The sequence below is a fragment of the Sycon ciliatum genome, chromosome 13, assembly GCF_964019385.1.
Source record: "Sycon ciliatum chromosome 13, ocSycCili1.1, whole genome shotgun sequence".
Lineage (NCBI taxonomy): Eukaryota > Metazoa > Porifera > Calcarea > Leucosolenida > Sycettidae > Sycon > Sycon ciliatum.
In genome coordinates this window covers 20,557,506-20,576,637 of record NC_088655.1, presented here as the reverse complement: position 1 = coordinate 20,576,637, position 19,132 = coordinate 20,557,506, and the positions used below count along the sequence as shown (strand labels likewise).

General features: G+C 44.1%; 1 protein-coding gene across 3 annotated transcripts in view; it reads left to right on the top strand.

The window, feature by feature from the left end:
* The window catches only part of LOC135829600 (uncharacterized), a 373,880-nt gene that overhangs the window by 177,317 nt on the left and 177,431 nt on the right, over positions 1-19,132 (top strand). For all 3 annotated transcript variants that reach the window (XM_065341993.1, XM_065341995.1, XM_065341994.1), the window contains one exon: positions 13,817-14,122. In XM_065341993.1, the coding sequence (XP_065198065.1) occupies positions 13,817-14,122 (306 nt within the window). The remainder of the gene's footprint in view (positions 1-13,816; positions 14,123-19,132) is intronic.

Below are 19,132 nucleotides of genomic sequence, written 5' to 3'. Positions count from 1 at the left end.
TCGGGCAGTTTCTATTTTCCGATTTGGGTATGAGCCACCTTTTTAAGACGGTACGACCTTACCCGTCGCAAGTGTATGACTCAGTGCAGCCACGGTGGAGCAGTGTTGTGGTGCGCACTGCGCGTACTGCGATAGCTGCATCTGTTCGGTCCAGGGCAGGAATAGACACCACAGCCCAGGTTGTCCCCCCTGCCATATGTCGGTCTCGTGGTAACAGTTTCATATGACCCGAATCCTGGCGAACCTTTGTTTTTGTGTCTTGGACGGCCATGGGATGATGTTCTCCTATTCTCTCTTCGTTGCCCATCCGGGGACCACGTTACCCTTGTGACAGGACAGGACAGGTGTTTGTGCATATGTGTGTGTGTGTGCCTGTGTGTGCCCGTGAGTGTCGTTGTGTGTTCCCGTATAATGTGTATTTGTGTGCGTGTCTGCTACGAGGAGTTTGGTTTATGTATGAAGATAATTCCTATAGTTATTGGGTCTTTTACAATAGAACTGGGGCAACTAATGGCATGAAGAGCTTAATAGTAATGGCATCAGAAATCTTAAAAAAAATACCAACTTCTGGGCGAAATTGGATCCACTCTGATCATAGTCAAGTTGGGTATCTTGTGGGTAGGGCAAGTATGGGTTTACACACAACGTGGATCCAATTGCATCCGAAAGGCAGAGTGGTCCTGACTCTGGTTTGCCTGGCACCTTCAAACTGTAATCGAGTGTCTGCCATCTGTGTTGGTTACATGCTGTATATACTTTCAATGAAGTGTATAATACTTTACATGTACTACCACTGATGGACTACTCTAGGCTAGGATATCCATTTCACTGCGGTAGGGTATTGCCGCCTATCCACTAAGGTTCAGCAAAAAAGGGTCACTTTTACTGAAAACAACAACACCTCTAGAAAGTCCGTTACTCTAGCACCCCAATGATTCGTCTTATGAGCGCGCCAAGCTAAAAAGTGGCTTATTGTTTTGCCAACAAATGGAGAAAATCACCAAAACGTCACAGTCAGCAAAATTCTACTCGAGCGCAGTCGCGAAAATTATTCACTTTCGAGTATCCTTTCAAGTAAATATTTTGCAAGTGGAGAAGAAGAAAGAGGCCTTTTATTTTTGAACAACACTTCTTCAGTGTTCCCTCTTTCATGATCGTGGGGATTTCTCGGCGCTGCCAGAGATCGTAATGGAGCGTTCTGGAGAATGTGGAGGCGAGCAGGATGACACTCTGTCTCCGTGTGCGCCCAACCCTAGTTGACGAGGAAACTCGCTCATTCATAGTGGCTGTGGTTCTCATCGTGGCCACGACTAGTGCGGCAGGTATACCTATGGGGCGACGTCTACAAGCCGTGACTATCACTCTGACAAGCTCCCTAGAAAGTTGGATCTTGCTGTGATGTATCACTTTGTTTCGGGTACCTTCAAAATGTTCATGACATGGCGTACTGTACTCCAGATTTTCCTCATTTCAAGGCCAATACTACAATACTACAATACTACAATACTACAATACTACAATACTACAATACTACAATACTACAATACTACAATACTACAATACTACAATACTACAATACTACAATACTACAATACTACAATACTACAATACTACAATACTACAATACTACAATACTACAATACTACAATACTACAATACTACAATACTACAATACTACAATACTACAATACTACAATACTACAATACTACAATACTACAATACTACAATACTACAATACTACAATACTACAATACTACAATACTACAATACTACAATACTACAATACTACAATACTACAATACTACAATACTACAATACTACAATACTACAATACTACAATACTACAATACTACAATACTACAATACTACAATACTACAATACTACAATACTACAATACTACAATACTACAATACTACAATACTACAATACTACAATACTACAATACTACAATACTACAATACTACAATACTACAATACTACAATACTACAATACTACAATACTACAATACTACAATACTACAATACTACAATACTACAATACTACAATACTACAATACTACAATACTACAATACTACAATACTACAATACTACAATACTACAATGCTACAATGCTACAATGCTACAATGCTACAATGCTACAATGCTACAATACTACAATACTACAATACTACAATACTACAATACTACAATACTACAATACTACAATACTACAATACTACAATACTACAATACTACAATACTACAATACTACAATACTACAATACTACAATACTACAATACTACAATACTACAATACTACAATACTACAATACTACAATACTACAATACTACAATACTACAATACTACAATACTACAATACTACAATACTACAATACTACAATACTACAATACTACAATACTACAATACTACAATACTACAATACTACAATACTACAATACTACAATACTACAATACTACAATACTACAATACTACAATACTACAATACTACAATACTACAATACTACAATACTACAATACTACAATACTACAATACTACAATACTACAATACTACAATACTACAATACTACAATACTACAATACTACAATACTACAATACTACAATACTACAATACTACAATACTACAATACTACAATACTACAATACTACAATACTACAATACTACAATACTACAATACTACAATACTACAATACTACAATACTACAATACTACAATACTACAATACTACAATACTACAATACTACAATACTACAATACTACAATACTACAATTGTAATAGTTTTACCTTGACACTTCTTGCTTGTCTTATGGTAACACCTTGTGTTCCTACTATTCTCACTCCTGCGGTTCTCACCTTTCTTTTGCTTTATAACCTCTGGTTTGAACATCATTCGACGAATTCTCCAATCAATCAAGTCTATACTGTTACACTGGTAGCTTGAGGATGGTTGAGATCATCGTTTGCCCTTTGACGTGCCTTGTGCTCCTGGCCGCTACTGCTCTGCTATACGCCGCTTTCCGTGAGATCCGCCGCGCTCGGGACAACGTGGCTGCTACAGTTGGACGACATCAATTACCTGCTACATCAAGCTCAAGTCCTCCGGATCTAGCCCCGTGTCGATCGCGTACTCTCTCCCAGACAAGCCCGAGCGTCAAACGCGTTACCAGAGAACCGAATGTTTTCCATGGCAACCCTTCCGAGTTCAAAGAATGGGTATTTACGGTCGAGTTAGCCTTGAAGTGCTCACCTCAAGGTGACCCGGAGAGCCAAGTTAACTTTGCGGCTAGCTACCTCGCTGGGAATGCGCGTCTTTGGCTAATTTCTTCCCTGGAAGCAGGTGAGCAATTTTCGGATTGGCATTCTTTGAAAAGCGCCCTAGCGCGAGTGTATGGCCCGCACTATGATGGGGAAAGAGTGCGGTTGGATATGTTCTCTATCCAACAGCGTGGGTCAATTGAATCGTACGTAACGGAGTTTTCTCGGCTACGTTTACAGGTGCCGGAACTTGACGAACTCTCCAGAGCCTTGCTATTTGTCAACGGCCTGCACGGTAACATGCGGACCTTGGTAGTGAAGGAACACCCCACTACACTGTCAGCCGCCGTTCAGTCAGCGCTAGCAGTCGCCTCAGACAGCCGATTTCAGCGCAGACCACCACTGGCGACCGCGCCGGGATTCGCACCACCATCAGGTAGCAAAAAGCTAACAAAACTAAGCCCCGAGGAACGTGAGACATTACGAGCCCAGGGGGGCTGCTTCGCATGTCGTCGACCAGGCCATATGGCCCAGAATTGCCCGCAGCATCGAGATCACCCAAACGGTGGACGTCAGTAAGGCCGATGCGATTACTGACGCAGCAAGAAAAGGCATCACCTGCGTGTAGTGTGTGCTCCGTCTCTACCCGTAACCGATTCAGTAGCCTCGCTGTAGAGGATGTTGAAGATGATGCTGAATGCTCCGAAGCCAATTTCAAGCGAGATGTTACACCAACTATTGAGGCCCAGGTTACCAGCGTCAATGTGGAACCGGAACATGAGCTCCTGCGTGTAGAAGGCAAAATCAACGGTCGTCGCGCGCTTATGTTAATAGATTCGGGCTCGACCCATGATTTCATTGCCGAACAGTTTGCCAGGAGAGTTAACCTGCCAACCGAAATTGGCTCGGAAAACCTGAATGTCACGCTGGCTGATGGAGCATCAAGCTCGTTTCCCATGGAGACGACCCATGAATTGAAGGTTATCGTAGGCGACTTCAGCGATAACCAAACCTTCACGGTGTTCCCCCTTCATCGCTATGACGCTATATTGGGGAAACCTTGGTTAACGCGTAACAATCCAGACATAAACTTCCGGACGAATGAAGTCAGGTTGAACTCGAATGGTTTGCCTTGTGCGTCGCCCAGTCAAAGCGAACCGACCGCTCCTGTGGAGGCGATGTTCATATCTGGTCGTCAGGCTAGGCATGCCCTTAGGAGTGGAGACGAAGGTGTTCTGGCGTGGGTCAGCGTAGAAGACGGCATTGGCAAGGAACCTCCCGACAAATCCACTCAGAACGAGCACCCAGATCTCAAGGCCATGTTCCGTGACTATGACGATCTTTTCCCGGATGATCTGCCAGCTAGACTCCCACCAGAGAGGTCTGTAGACCACGAAATCCGCCTGGAGGAAGGCTCATCACCCCCATCGCGACCTGCCTATCGCCTGCCCAGGCCAGAAATGGAGGAATTGAAGAAACAGCTCACAGAACTCTTGAAAAAGGGTTTCGTAGAACCAAGTAAGTCCCCCTTTGGTGCACCGGTGTTTTTTGTCAAGAAACCTGATGGTTCGTTACGCATGGTCTGCGATTGGAGGGAGCTAAACAAGATAACTGTTAACCCTTTAAGAGCCGCCCCATACTTGAATGCGTCGTAAACGACGCATTCAAATGCAAAACTTCAAAAGATCGTAACTCAGTCTAATCTCGCTCAAATCCATCGATCGAAATATCCAGGGTGAAGAGTAAACTCTCACCTGTCGGGAGAAACAATCCGCGAAGCGCTGCGAGCAACGGTTCCCGAGATAAATCACTCGTAAGTTGAGGCACGATCGCGGCAATTTCAAAAGCGCGCAGTGCAACTTTAGTATTGAGATTTTTGAGACTTTTCGTCACGCTGGTTTACTCGAATTTGCACGGGTTTCACTGTTGATATTGTCAAGGGTACACAGCAAAAAAATTGGAACTCCACGATCGAGTAGAATGAAATATCTGGAGCGGGACGCAATTGGACGCATTTGGGGCATTTTTCGTACTGTCGCTGCGATCTAGCGCTAGATAGACGGTGTGCTGGCTATCATGATCGACCTCATTCTCTTCCTCTCGCGAATACCTTTCCAGGAAGCCCTAGATTGTGAGGATTGAGTGAGTAGAACTGAAGCTATGATCCGAGGAACATGAAAAAATGCAGATTTTTGAAAATTTCCTGTGGCTCTTAAAGGGTTAAGAACAAGGCGTGCTTGCCCAATGTGGATGATTTATTCGATACCGTACAGGGCGCTAGGTACTTCACGAAACTAGACCTCCGATCAGGGTATAATCAGATTCGCATTCAAGCTGAGGACGTGCCCAAAACCGCGATTAACACTCCCTTTGGGCATTACCAATTTAGGGTCATGGGATTTGGTCTCACCAATGCACCGGCAACATTTCAATCCATGATGAATACGATTCTTCAACCATATCTGAGGGAGTTCGTAGTCGTGTTCCTAGATGACATACTCATCTTCAGCAAAACGTGGTCGGAGCATATGCAGCATGTCCGGTCGGTATTGAGCGTGCTCCGGGACAACCAGTTATTTTGCAAACGGTCAAAATGTGAATTTGGCGTGGAGAGTGTGCGGTTCCTGGGACATTGCATCGATGGACTGCACATCGCCCCTGACCCAGACAAGATTTCCGCAGTAAAGGTCTGGCCCGCTCCGACTTCCGTCACAGAGGTGAGGCAATTTCTTGGATTTACGAATTATTTTAAGCGATTCATAGATCAATACTCATCGCTCTCTAAGAACTTAGAGGAGATAACGGGAAAACATGCACGATTCGAGTGGAACAGCTCTCGGCAACATGCCTTTGAATCGCTAAAGCATGCCTTGTTGAATGCGCCCCTATTGCGGCTGGCTGATGTGAACCGACCATTTAGAGTGGTAACAGATGCAAGCGATTTCGCCTTGGGATGTGTTCTTCTCCAAGAACTAGAGGAAGATGCCTGGCATCCAGTGGCTTATGCTAGCCGAAAATTGTCTGCTGCGGAACAGAATTATACAGCTACAGAAAGAGAAACATTGGCCGTAGTGTTTGCGCTAAAGACCTGGCGCATCTACCTCTTTCAACACTTTGAGGTCATTACAGACAACATGGCGGTAGTTTATCTGAAAACAAAACCAAGCATTACAAAGAGAGAGGCGCGATGGGTTGAATTCCTAGCTGACTATAACTACACAGTCCGTCACAGACCCGGCAGAGAGAACCCTGCAGATCCCCTTTCGCGTCGCCCAGATCTCCATGAGAGTAACCTCGTGGAGAATGCAGTACCACGTTTGAATGCTATTGAGTATGCTTTAGCAATGAACGATGACGTGTCCAATACAATATCAGATGCCTACCAGAGAGACAAAGAGCTAACTCCCATCATAGAAAGGTTGAAGCATTCTCTCCGAGATAATTTGCATGATCGCTATTATTGGGACGAATCCACTGATCGCTTGTACCTCAAGGCATCCCCCAATAACCGGTTGTGCATACCACAGTGCGGTGTCCGGTTAAAGCTCATTCAAGAACACCATGAGTGTGCAACGGCTGGCCACCCGGGTCGTGATCGAACGTACTTCCGCCTAGCACGTTTTTTCTACTGGCCCCGAATGGGTCTCGATATCAAGAGATTTGTCAAAACCTGTGATCTCTGCCAGCGAACGAAGGGAGGTCAGCCACGAACAGGGCTTCTCCAGTCACTTCCAATACCTAATAGTCCTTGGCAGGATATCTCAATGGATTTTATTGTTGGATTGCCCCTTACTTCTCGTGGCTTCGACGCAATTTACACCTTTGTGGACCGACTTACGAAATGCGTACATCTTGTTCCAACAAACTCGAAGATTGATGCTAAGGGCAGCGCTCAACTGTACATTCAAAACGTGTTTCGTCTGCACGGGCTGAGCTCAACCATTGTTTCCGATCGCGATCCACGATTCACTGCAGCTTTTTTCAAAGAAGTATTCTCTCAGCTAGGAACTAAATTGGCATTCAGCACTGCTAACCACCCTCAAACGGATGGTTTGACAGAGAGAGTTAACCGGCAAGTGGGAGATATTCTAAGAGCATTTGTGAACTTGAGACAGGACAATTGGGATTCGCTTCTACCACTCTGCGAGTTTGCAATAAATAGTTCACAACAGTCATCTGTAGCTAATACACCGTTCTATCTGAACTATGGGTTTGACCCTAAGTCCCCGCCCGAATTCATTCTTACGGGAGGGGAAAGGAGTGATTCGGTCGATTGGCTTCATGAGCAGGAAGCCGCACTAAGGATAGCTCGAGATGCTATGCTCGACGCCCAGGCAAGGCAAGCTCTATACGCCGACCAGACGAGAACGCCCAGTGATTTGAAGGTTGGTGATAGCGTTCTTGTCTACAGAGACTTTCTACTGACCCCGGAAGCTCGTGGCCAGCCCTCTCGGAAGTTGCAACCCAAGTGGTTTGGTCCGTATCGTATCCAGGCTAAGATTGGAGCGAATGCTTTTCGCTTGGAACTACCCGTGAACTTCGCTGCCATCCCGTGTTTAATGTCACTGCTCTTAAACGCTACGAAGAGAACACGATTCCTGGAAGACACCAACCCCCGCCTCCGCCCTTCACAGATCTAGATGGACACACACGCTATGTTGTCGAAGCCGTTTTGAATCACCGACACCGCAGTGGTGAGCAACACTTCCTGGTGCATTGGAAGGGTTACCCGAGCAGCGAAGCTACGTGGGAGCCCGCTGGCAACCTATGTGATGAGTCTGGTCGGAATATTAAACCGCTGCAGAACTATCTAGCCTCACAACGACAGCAGCCTTGATCTAACTGGGCTGAGCCATATGCATCTCTTACTGAGATAGTTAATAATTATGTTATAGACTGATATAGTTTTGCGTCATCTCCTTGTGAGAGTGATGAAGTTGAGTTGGATTACACTTCAATGTGGTTATGCATGTGCATGAGTGATTATTTAATATTCCCCTTTCCACAATTGCATCTCCTAACTGGATTGTGTTATCTAATAGAACCTTGGGCTTCCTATGGGGCCGGGAGAGTGTAATAGTTTTACCTTGACACTTCTTGCTTGTCTTATGGTAACACCTTGTGTTCCTACTATTCTCACTCCTGCGGTTCTCACCTTTCTTTTGCTTTATAACCTCTGGTTTGAACATCATTCGACGAATTCTCCAATCAATCAAGTCTATACTGTTACAACAATACTACAATACTACAATACTACAATACTACAATACTACAATACTACAATACTACAATACTACAATACTACAATACTACAATACTACAATACTACAATACTACAATACTACAATACTACAATACTACAATACTACAATACTACAATACTACAATACTACAATACTACAATACTACAATACTACAATACTACAATACTACAATACTACAATACTACAATACTACAATACTACAATACTACAATACTACAATACTACAATACTACAATACTACAATACTACAATACTACAATACTACAATACTACAATACTACAATACTACAATACTACAATACTACAATACTACAATACTACAATACTACAATACTACAATACTACAATACTACAATACTACAATACTACAATACTACAATACTACAATACTACAATACTACAATACTACAATACTACAATACTACAATACTACAATACTACAATACTACAATACTACAATACTACAATACTACAATGCTACAATGCTACAATGCTACAATGCTACAATGCTACAATGCTACAATGCTACAATGCTACAATACTACAATACTACAATACTACAATACTACAATACTACAATACTACAATACTACAATACTACAATACTACAATACTACAATACTACAATACTACAATACTACAATACTACAATACTACAATACTACAATACTACAATACTACAATACTACAATACTACAATACTACAATACTACTACCTCCGACAAGCAAAACTTGGCGCGTTTTTTTACTTCAAATTACTCGAAATAACACACACTTTGCAATCAAAGCAGATTGACTCGCCAAAATACAACTTTGTATTGCTCAACAAGGACCTTAGACACATCAGTTGGGCTAAATCACTCTCCTCTGATTCAGCGATCGCAGTTTTTTCTGGATAGGAATTGTCGCTGTTTTGAGACGAAAGTGCGACAAGAGCGGATTCAGTTGCAGCGAGTGCCGTGGCTTTGTTGTGAACGCTCTGGAAATCTCGATGTCGTTCCTATGTGCTGTGTTTGAGCCACGATGGCGAGGGTAGTCTTTTCCACCGCCACATTCCAGGTTGACGTGGTAAGAACTGTGCAACACCTCCACACCTGCGCCTGGACTCCAAAACTTTTTGCCGGGTTTTCTCACCAACAGTCCAAAATAATTGCCTGCAGCAATTCCTGGCGATTTCCCTTAGCCAACAGAGACGCATCGCTCTGGAGGCTATCGAAGGACACCAGGATTGTTTGGCATGGACGTATGGACTCTGTGCTGGCTGAGGGATCAAGTGGAGAGAGAGAGAACTCCTTGGTTTTGCATTGAAACGCGAAAGCACGACGATTTTCCTTCGCAGAATGAACGCGCGCACTGTTGTGCCGGTACAAGAGAGACCAGCCTGCCTCTGACTAAGTCTGAGTCATGTGCCACTCATCAGCTCTTCGCTTGGCTTCCTCCACCCAATTGCATGGAGCTAAAAGTACTAGTGGGTCGTGGAACCAACCTCAGAGCTTTGTGAAGTCAGTTAGTTGTGGTACCAACACAACAAAAGCACAAAAAAACGCGCCAAGTTTCGCTTGTCGGAGGTAGTACAATACCAGCAGATTGCACATCGCTAAAAAGTACAATACTACAATACTACAATACTACAATACTACAATACTACAATACTACAATACTACAATACTACAATACTACAATACTACAATACTACAATACTACAATACTACAATACTACAATACTACAATACTACAATACTACAATACTACAATACTACAATACTACAATACTACAATACTACAATACTACAATACTACAATACTACAATACTACAATACTACAATACTACAATACTACAATACTACAATACTACAATACTACAATACTACAATACTACAATACTACAATACTACAATACTACAATACTACAATACTACAATACTACAATACTACAATACTACAATACTACAATACTACAATACTACAATACTACAATACTACAATACTACAATACTACAATACTACAATACTACAATACTACAATACTACAATACTACAATACTACAATACTACAATACTACAATACTACAATACTACAATACTACAATACTACAATACTACAATACTACAATACTACAATACTACAATACTACAATACTACAATACTACAATACTACAATACTACAATACTACAATACTACAATACTACAATACTACAATACTACAATACTACAATACTACAATACTACAATACTACAATACTACAATACTACAATACTACAATACTACAATACTACAATACTACAATACTACAATGCTACAATGCTACAATGCTACAATGCTACAATGCTACAATGCTACAATGCTACAATGCTACAATGCTACAATGCTACAATGCTACAATGCTACAATGCTACAATGCTACAATGCTACAATGCTACAATGCTACAATGCTACAATGCTACAATGCTACAATGCTACAATGCTACAATGCTACAATGCTACAATGCTACAATGCTACAATGCTACAATGCTACAATGCTACAATGCTACAATGCTACAATGCTACAATGCTACAATGCTACAATGCTACAATGCTACAATGCTACAATGCTACAATGCTACAATGCTACAATGCTACAATGCTACAATGCTACAATGCTACAATGCTACAATGCTACAATGCTACAATGCTACAATGCTACAATGCTACAATGCTACAATGCTACAATGCTACAATGCTACAATGCTACAATGCTACAATGCTACAATGCTACAATGCTACAATGCTACAATGCTACAATGCTACAATGCTACAATGCTACAATGCTACAATGCTACAATGCTACAATGCTACAATGCTACAATGCTACAATGCTACAATGCTACAATGCTACAATGCTACAATGCTACAATGCTACAATGCTACAATGCTACAATGCTACAATGCTACAATGCTACAATGCTACAATGCTACAATGCTACAATGCTACAATGCTACAATGCTACAATGCTACAATGCTACAATGCTACAATGCTACAATGCTACAATGCTACAATGCTACAATGCTACAATGCTACAATGCTACAATGCTACAATGCTACAATGCTACAATGCTACAATGCTACAATGCTACAATGCTACAATGCTACAATGCTACAATGCTACAATGCTACAATGCTACAATGCTACAATGCTACAATGCTACAATGCTACAATGCTACAATGCTACAATGCTACAATGCTACAATGCTACAATGCTACAATGCTACAATGCTACAATGCTACAATGCTACAATGCTACAATGCTACAATGCTACAATGCTACAATGCTACAATGCTACAATGCTACAATGCTACAATGCTACAATGCTACAATGCTACAATGCTACAATGCTACAATGCTACAATGCTACAATGCTACAATGCTACAATGCTACAATGCTACAATGCTACAATGCTACAATGCTACAATGCTACAATGCTACAATGCTACAATGCTACAATGCTACAATGCTACAATGCTACAATGCTACAATGCTACAATGCTACAATGCTACAATGCTACAATGCTACAATGCTACAATGCTACAATGCTACAATGCTACAATGCTACAATGCTACAATGCTACAATGCTACAATGCTACAATGCTACAATGCTACAATGCTACAATGCTACAATGCTACAATGCTACAATGCTACAATGCTACAATGCTACAATGCTACAATGCTACAATGCTACAATGCTACAATGCTACAATGCTACAATGCTACAATGCTACAATGCTACAATGCTACAATGCTACAATGCTACAATGCTACAATGCTACAATGCTACAATGCTACAATGCTACAATGCTACAATACTACAATACTACAATACTACAATACTACAATACTACAATACTACAATAGTGCTACACGGCGAAGCGATGCATTGACTCTACCTGCTAGCATATCGTCCCGTGGTTCTTCTCCACTACCTACACCAGGGAAGGAGAATGACATGGACTAGGACGGACAAAGAATCAGTGCCACTTTTTAGCGATGTGCAATCTGCTGGACCTACGTGCAAGAGACCAATAGAGCTCGATCTCTGGCACAACACTACGAGCTACAGGAAAGGATTAATTCATCATGGCGTAGGTGATTGGAGAGAGGATGACGGACTGTCTTGGTAAGATGCGACATTTCCCAGCCCACGAAAATATAGTCACAGACTCACAAAATCATTGAAGGATATGAAAATTCGTGTTGCGTGATGAAATGACATGAGATGCATAGATCAATTATTACTTCTTTCTTGGATCTTCTAATCACAACTCAAGTGCTCGTTCTTCTTGTATTGCTTCCACACCTGCTAAGCTTTGTCTTGATTTGGTGTCCCATGTTTTCTGGAGGGGGGGGGGGGGGCAGGTCTTCATAATGATTATTATCTTAGTTTCATTGATACCAGGCATGCTGGGACATGTGCGCAATGTTTGCTTGTTTATGGCACATATACATTTCAGATGGGCACCAAAATTTCCTTGATGGAAGCTGGATAGGTAGACATCACTTTGGCATGAAAAAGAAATTTCCAAAAATTATGCCTAAGCCACCTTTTTGCTTGGCTCGGCTCATATGTCATTATCTTGACTTCCTGGAAAGGTTTTCGCCAAGGAAAACGTTGAGGCAAAGTGGAAGTCTTCACGGAGTTGTAAACCAGCTTCAGAGCCAAGTAAATCGGTCCCAAAGTTGTACCACAGCTGCGCTAGGCAAAGAAACTGTGTTTTTGACAGCCTTCCGCTGTCTGTGCTCGTATCAAGTTCAGTGGGGCTTGAAAGCGATGACGTCAGAAGTCGTTAGCAGTCAAAATCTTGCAACAAAAATTGGATCCACTCCACCTACGGGAAAGAATCTGATTTAGTAGATGGACCCATGGGAAAGTAAAATATAGCTTTATACAAACAAACAAAACAAACGCCTTGTGTCGCGTGTAGGCGTAAACTTGTTCCGTACAAGAAGTGACATGGAGGGCCCAGTGCAGTCATTACCAATGGATGTGGCACTATGCTGTGTTGGAAAACCACTTAAAACGTGTATGGCCACATGCCAAAAAAATGGACCCGGCAAGTAAATCCAACGTCACCTCTATGTTTTGGCTCCTGGCTTTCTATGATGTAGCACTTTCAATTATCAAGCCCTAGTCTTTTCTGAACACTCCTGCGAGTCCACCTTTGCCTTCTTGCACGAATTACAATTACCTTGCCTATGATCTTGACATGAAGTGACGTTATGAACTTCTTGTTGTTTGACTTTTAGGCAACTCTAGCAGCTCCACTGTGGCCTTAGACGAGTTGACAGAGGATGATGGAGTGCTGTCAGAGGACAATGAGGTTGATGAGGATGAGGAGGATGTTGAAGTTCTGCCACAGAGCTATGACAATGAGCTGGAGTTTTCGAGGCGCACTGACGTAGCTGCTGCTGCCCAGCCCCACATCTCGCAGCAGGAATACGACCAGCTAAATAATTGCAGTAAGGACTTCCAGCTTGTGCTGGCAGTCATTATAAGGTCACACCGGAAAGACCAGAATTTCCTCACAGCAATCCGGACTTGCATTTCCAACGGTGAGTTCATAATAATTATTGCCTGTAGTATAAGAATAGAGAGGTTTCGACCCGCGTGATTTGTGCTCTTACGTGAACGTCAATTTTTGCGTTGACGCGAGCTCAAAAAGAGCTTTCGCTTCACGTTGCTTGTGAAGCACGTCGTTTCGCTGACGACAGGAGCGAAAACTGGGAGCGAAAACTTCAAAAAGTGAAAAAAGTGATTTTCTGGTGAGGCCAAAGTCACACAAATATTATTTATAGCTAGTTTAGGCAAAATCGACAAAATCGAGTCCATAATCCCAACCTGATAGCAAGGCTAAATTTGCAAAACTCGCGTTCACGTCGAACGTGAGTTGACCTCAGCTCACGTCATGAACGGGAGTTTCGACGCCAAAAATTTGCCACACCGACGTGAAATTTCACGGTGTAGTGCAGAACAACGTGAAACGAAACCTCTCTAATGAAGAAAGTGTCTGCTCCGAACGGCTAGATTAACTCTTGTGTAATCAATGGTGCTAATGAAGCTTATATCAGATCCACTCTGATTTAGCCACCCACACTAGAAGCAAGTACTACCTTCACTGGGGGCAGGGGTAACTGCAGCTGGATCCCTGGACGGATACCCTGATGTGGTCAACACTTTTTCTGCACCTTATCCTCACCCACTTACTGAGGTGTGGTGAGCCCATAAGTGGCATCATTTTCAAGTTCACCCACAGTTTTGGGGATTTCAGGGGGTGTCGGCCGTTGGGCGGTTCAATAGCCAATTTAGTCATCTTTCCAAGATTCCTTTTGAGTCTCTCTCCCCTCTCCCGGGGAGACCCATGTTTGGCAGTGAGCAACAAGTACAAGTACAAGTGAGTAGGATGTGTCGGGCCGGTTCTGGGTGAGGTACATGGTCTAGTCCTAAAAAATGGGGTACTATTGGTAGTACCCCATTTTTGGGGTAAAAACCGGATGCCAGGTTTTTACGTAAAAAACGATTTTTCGGGTAATAGAAAGGTTGTGAAGGGGGTATGACATCATGATTGTACCCCAGTGGTTGTACCTGATCATTTCCCCGGATGGGAGTGGGTATAAAAAGTAGATACTTGGTCCTACTTATTTAAAGTTAATGTGCGCTTCGGTTCGAATGTCAAGCAAACAAATTCAGAAAATCTCAGGACGGAAACCTTCCTACTACATAACACCGTCTGTTGCGGCCCTCTGGCCATGGTAGACAAGATTTCCTTTGAACCATTACTTGTTCTTGTTCTTTACAAAGTGGAATAAAACTGAATCTCAAAGAGTTCTGAAAAGCAAAGAGCAAGAGCAAGTACAAGTAGCTTCAAGCAGAAACGCTGGCAGCGCAAAAGGAAACATGCAGCCAAAAAAGATGCCTAGCTCTGGCGTAAATCGTAGAGGTCACTGCGCATCCAGTGCACTGCGCCCCAAGGAGTGACGACATCCATAAACTGCATCGCATCATCAGATAGAGCAATAGTGTACAAAGTACAACCAAAAAAAATACCTGAGAGAAGCGAAAAAAATCGAAGGGAAGAAGAAAGAGAGAAGAGAGAAGGAATATAATTCTAATTATTTAGAGCTGGACAGATATTGTCAAGGAGACATGCAGATACACAATAGAATCGACTCGACTGCATGTAGAGCACCTGCCTCTAACTGCAGCAGAGTGGAGCACGCAGGTATGTGATCAACTCGAGAATAGTGAAAGGTGAGAGAAACAAAATACAAATAAATTCGAACCAGCAAATACAATAATTGTGAATACATGTGCAAGTGTCTGTAACATTCTCCCCCCTGGTAACAGGGTACCGATGACCTATTACAAGTCACAAACAAACTCAGCGCAGCACGCCCAGCTTGGCAAGCTTGACGACTGGGCGCCAGTACAGTCCAGACTTGGTGGGGACATCTGCTACTCGCACAACGCCATCACTGCCCGGGTGTACAGCCTCCAGTCGGCCCCGAGGCCACTGCCCTCGTGGCTGGTTGCTGTCGACGACCACCACGGCATCACCTACAGCCAGTGACGGTGTCCCGTCCTGCAATTTCCTCCGCCTGGTGAGTTCTGGCCGGTATTCCAAGATCCACCTCTTCCAGAATTCGTCGGTGATCTTCTGTGCAATCCGCCAGTGCTTCCTCAGGCGCAGATCAGCATCTACAAACACGCCTGGCCGACTAGTCGCACTACTGGACCCAATGAGGAAGTGGTTGGGTGTGAGGGACTCGTGATCATCAGGATCTATTGAGACGTGAGTCAGCGGCCGACTATTCACGAGTTGCTTGAAGACCGTGGCTAGGACTTCTTCTGTCACGACACGCTCCTTCATGACGGATTTCATAGCGATCTTCACTGCTCTGACGAGGCGCTCCCAGCTTCCACCCATGTGGGAAGTTAGTGGCGGGTTGAAGTGCCATGAGATGCCCCTACTGGAACACTCAGAAGCTAGTCGGTCTTGGCGGAAATCTTCCAATCCTGCCTTCAGCTCCCTGTCAGCTCCTCGGAAATTGGTTCCATTATCTGAGTGGATCTCTTGGGGGCAACCTCGCCGGGCGCACATTCGCCTGATTGCCATGATGGCACTATCAGTGTTCAGAGAGTGAGCCACTTCCAACTGTACAGCGCGAGTACTCAGACATGTGAACAACGCACCGTAGCATAGTTCGCGGCGCCTCCCGATCTTGATGTGCAACAGTCTGAAATAGTACAGCCCGGTGAATGCGAATGGTGGCAGGAACGGGGTCAAGCGCTGGACAGGTAGATTTCCCATTACAGGTGGCTTGAGATTGGCTCGTTGGTTCTTGCAGTATTGACACTCAGACCATGCTAGCTTCACAGCTGCTCGACCCGTCGTCACCCAGTACTGCTGGCGAAGCTCATTCAATGTCCTCTCGTGTCCATGATGGCCAGAACGCAGGTGGTATTCATGGACTAGGAGCTGTGTGTACCTATGCTTCGGACACAGGAAAGCCGGGTGTTTTGCACTGTACGTCATGTGTGAGGCGACCCTAAACCTGCAGGATCCCGTCCTCATCAATGGTTGGTGCTAGCTGTCGTAGACGGCTGCTGGTGCTGACGGGCTGGCCATCGCTCAACAATGCCACTTCTATGGCAAAACACTCTGCCTGCACAGATTTCATCCAGGGCTGCTCGGCCGCATCCATTTCCTTGGCTGAGATGGCTGCGATTGATTTGACAGTTTGTCTGCAAACTCTGGCCCGCGTGTTTGCGATGAACCTGGCAACATACGCGGTTGTGCAGATGAGACGTTTCCATGACGAGAAATGGTTGACGTCAGGCAGCGATTCGGCAAATTGCTGGGGCCTTGGCGGGGATATTGTTGCCGCAACGAACTCTTTCTTCACTTCGGTCGTGTCGATGCACTCATCCGACGTTGCGTATGCGCAAGGTGAATATGTATATAGGTGAGGTGAATATGGGCCACTCCTCCGAGTCGCCAGAGAACGCCGGCAAGTCACGACCAACCGTCTGTCGGATCAGGAACTTCTGCATGCCGCTTGTTGCTTGCGCTGGGTGCAGGCTTCAAGCCTCAGGACTCTTCTGAGCTGGCTTTGTTGCTGTTGTCTCTGCCGCAAGTGTGGTGTGTGCAGTGCCAGGTTTCTGGGTCTCTACCCAATGCCTAGTAGCTGTCAAGGCGGACTTTCCCGGAAGTTTACAGACTGTTTCTAATCATGGCTGAGATCAGCTTACTTCTACTATATTCTCCTGGCCAAAGCTGGTCAACGACACTGCTCATAGGGTTGTTGAGGATGCCAACAACGGCCTGAAATGCTGAGTCGGTGTACTGAATGCAGGACGAGACGATCGTCGCGAACGAGCGGACGAGGTGTTTTCGATTTGGGCGTGGCGCGCCTCCAACTCCAATTGAAGCAAACGCCTCTGCCTATCCAGTCTTTCTTGGGCATCCGCCTCCCCAATTGCCATCAAACGCCGTGCCATTTCCAAATTGGCCTCTGCATTTTGCCGTTTTACTGTGGAGGACGATCTCATCGATAATGCGAGTGAGGCAGGGGATGCTGGCAACTCCATCTCAGCAGCCTGCTCGACGACATCGGCCATATCCGTTTCGCCCTCACCCCTACGATTTCGTAGCAACATTGCTGTGTTTCTGTAATCTGAAGACTGTATATTTCTTTAGATCTGCCCATCCGGCTCGAAGAACCATGTTGCGGCCCTCTGGCCATGGTAGACAAGATTTTCTTCGAACCATTGTTCTTGTTCTTTACAAAGTGGAATAAAACTGAATCTCAAAGAGTTCTGAAAAGCAAAGAGCGACAAGTAGTACAAGTAGCTTCAAGCTGAAAAGCTGGCAACGCAAAAGGAAACATGCAGCCAAAAAAGATGCCTAGCTCTGGCGGACATCGTAGAGGTCACTGCGCATCCGGTGCACTGCGCCCCAAAGGTGCAGGGACGGCGCCCCAAGAAGTGACGACATCCATAAACTGCATCACATCATGCAGAGAGAGCGATAGCGTACCGAAACTAGTACAAAATAGAAACAAAACAAAAATAACTGAGAGGAGCGAAAATAAATAAATCGAAAAGAAGAAGAGAGAAGAGAGCTAGAGCGGAATTTAATTCTAATTATTTAGAGCTGGACAGATATTGTCAAGAAGACATGCAGATACACAATAGAATCGTCTCGACTGCATGTAGAGTAGCTGCCTCTAACTGCAGCAGAGTGGAGCACGCAGGTATGTGATCAACAAGGGAACAGTGAAAGGTGAGAGAAACAAAATACAAATAAATTCGAACGAGCAAATACAATAATAATATTGTGAAGTCATGTGCAAAGTGTCTGTAACAGTTGGAGAGCTGATGTTGGCTGCTGGGAGCTTACATGGGCATGGAAAGACGAATCCCCCACGCATCCAGTCGGGTCAGGCATTGGTGAATATTCCCGGCGTAGCCTGTCAATAGACCAGGAGTCACAGTTCTGCGAGGAAGTGGACATGTGGATCCGCAATGGATGGCTGGTACCCCATGAACAAGCAGTCCATGAT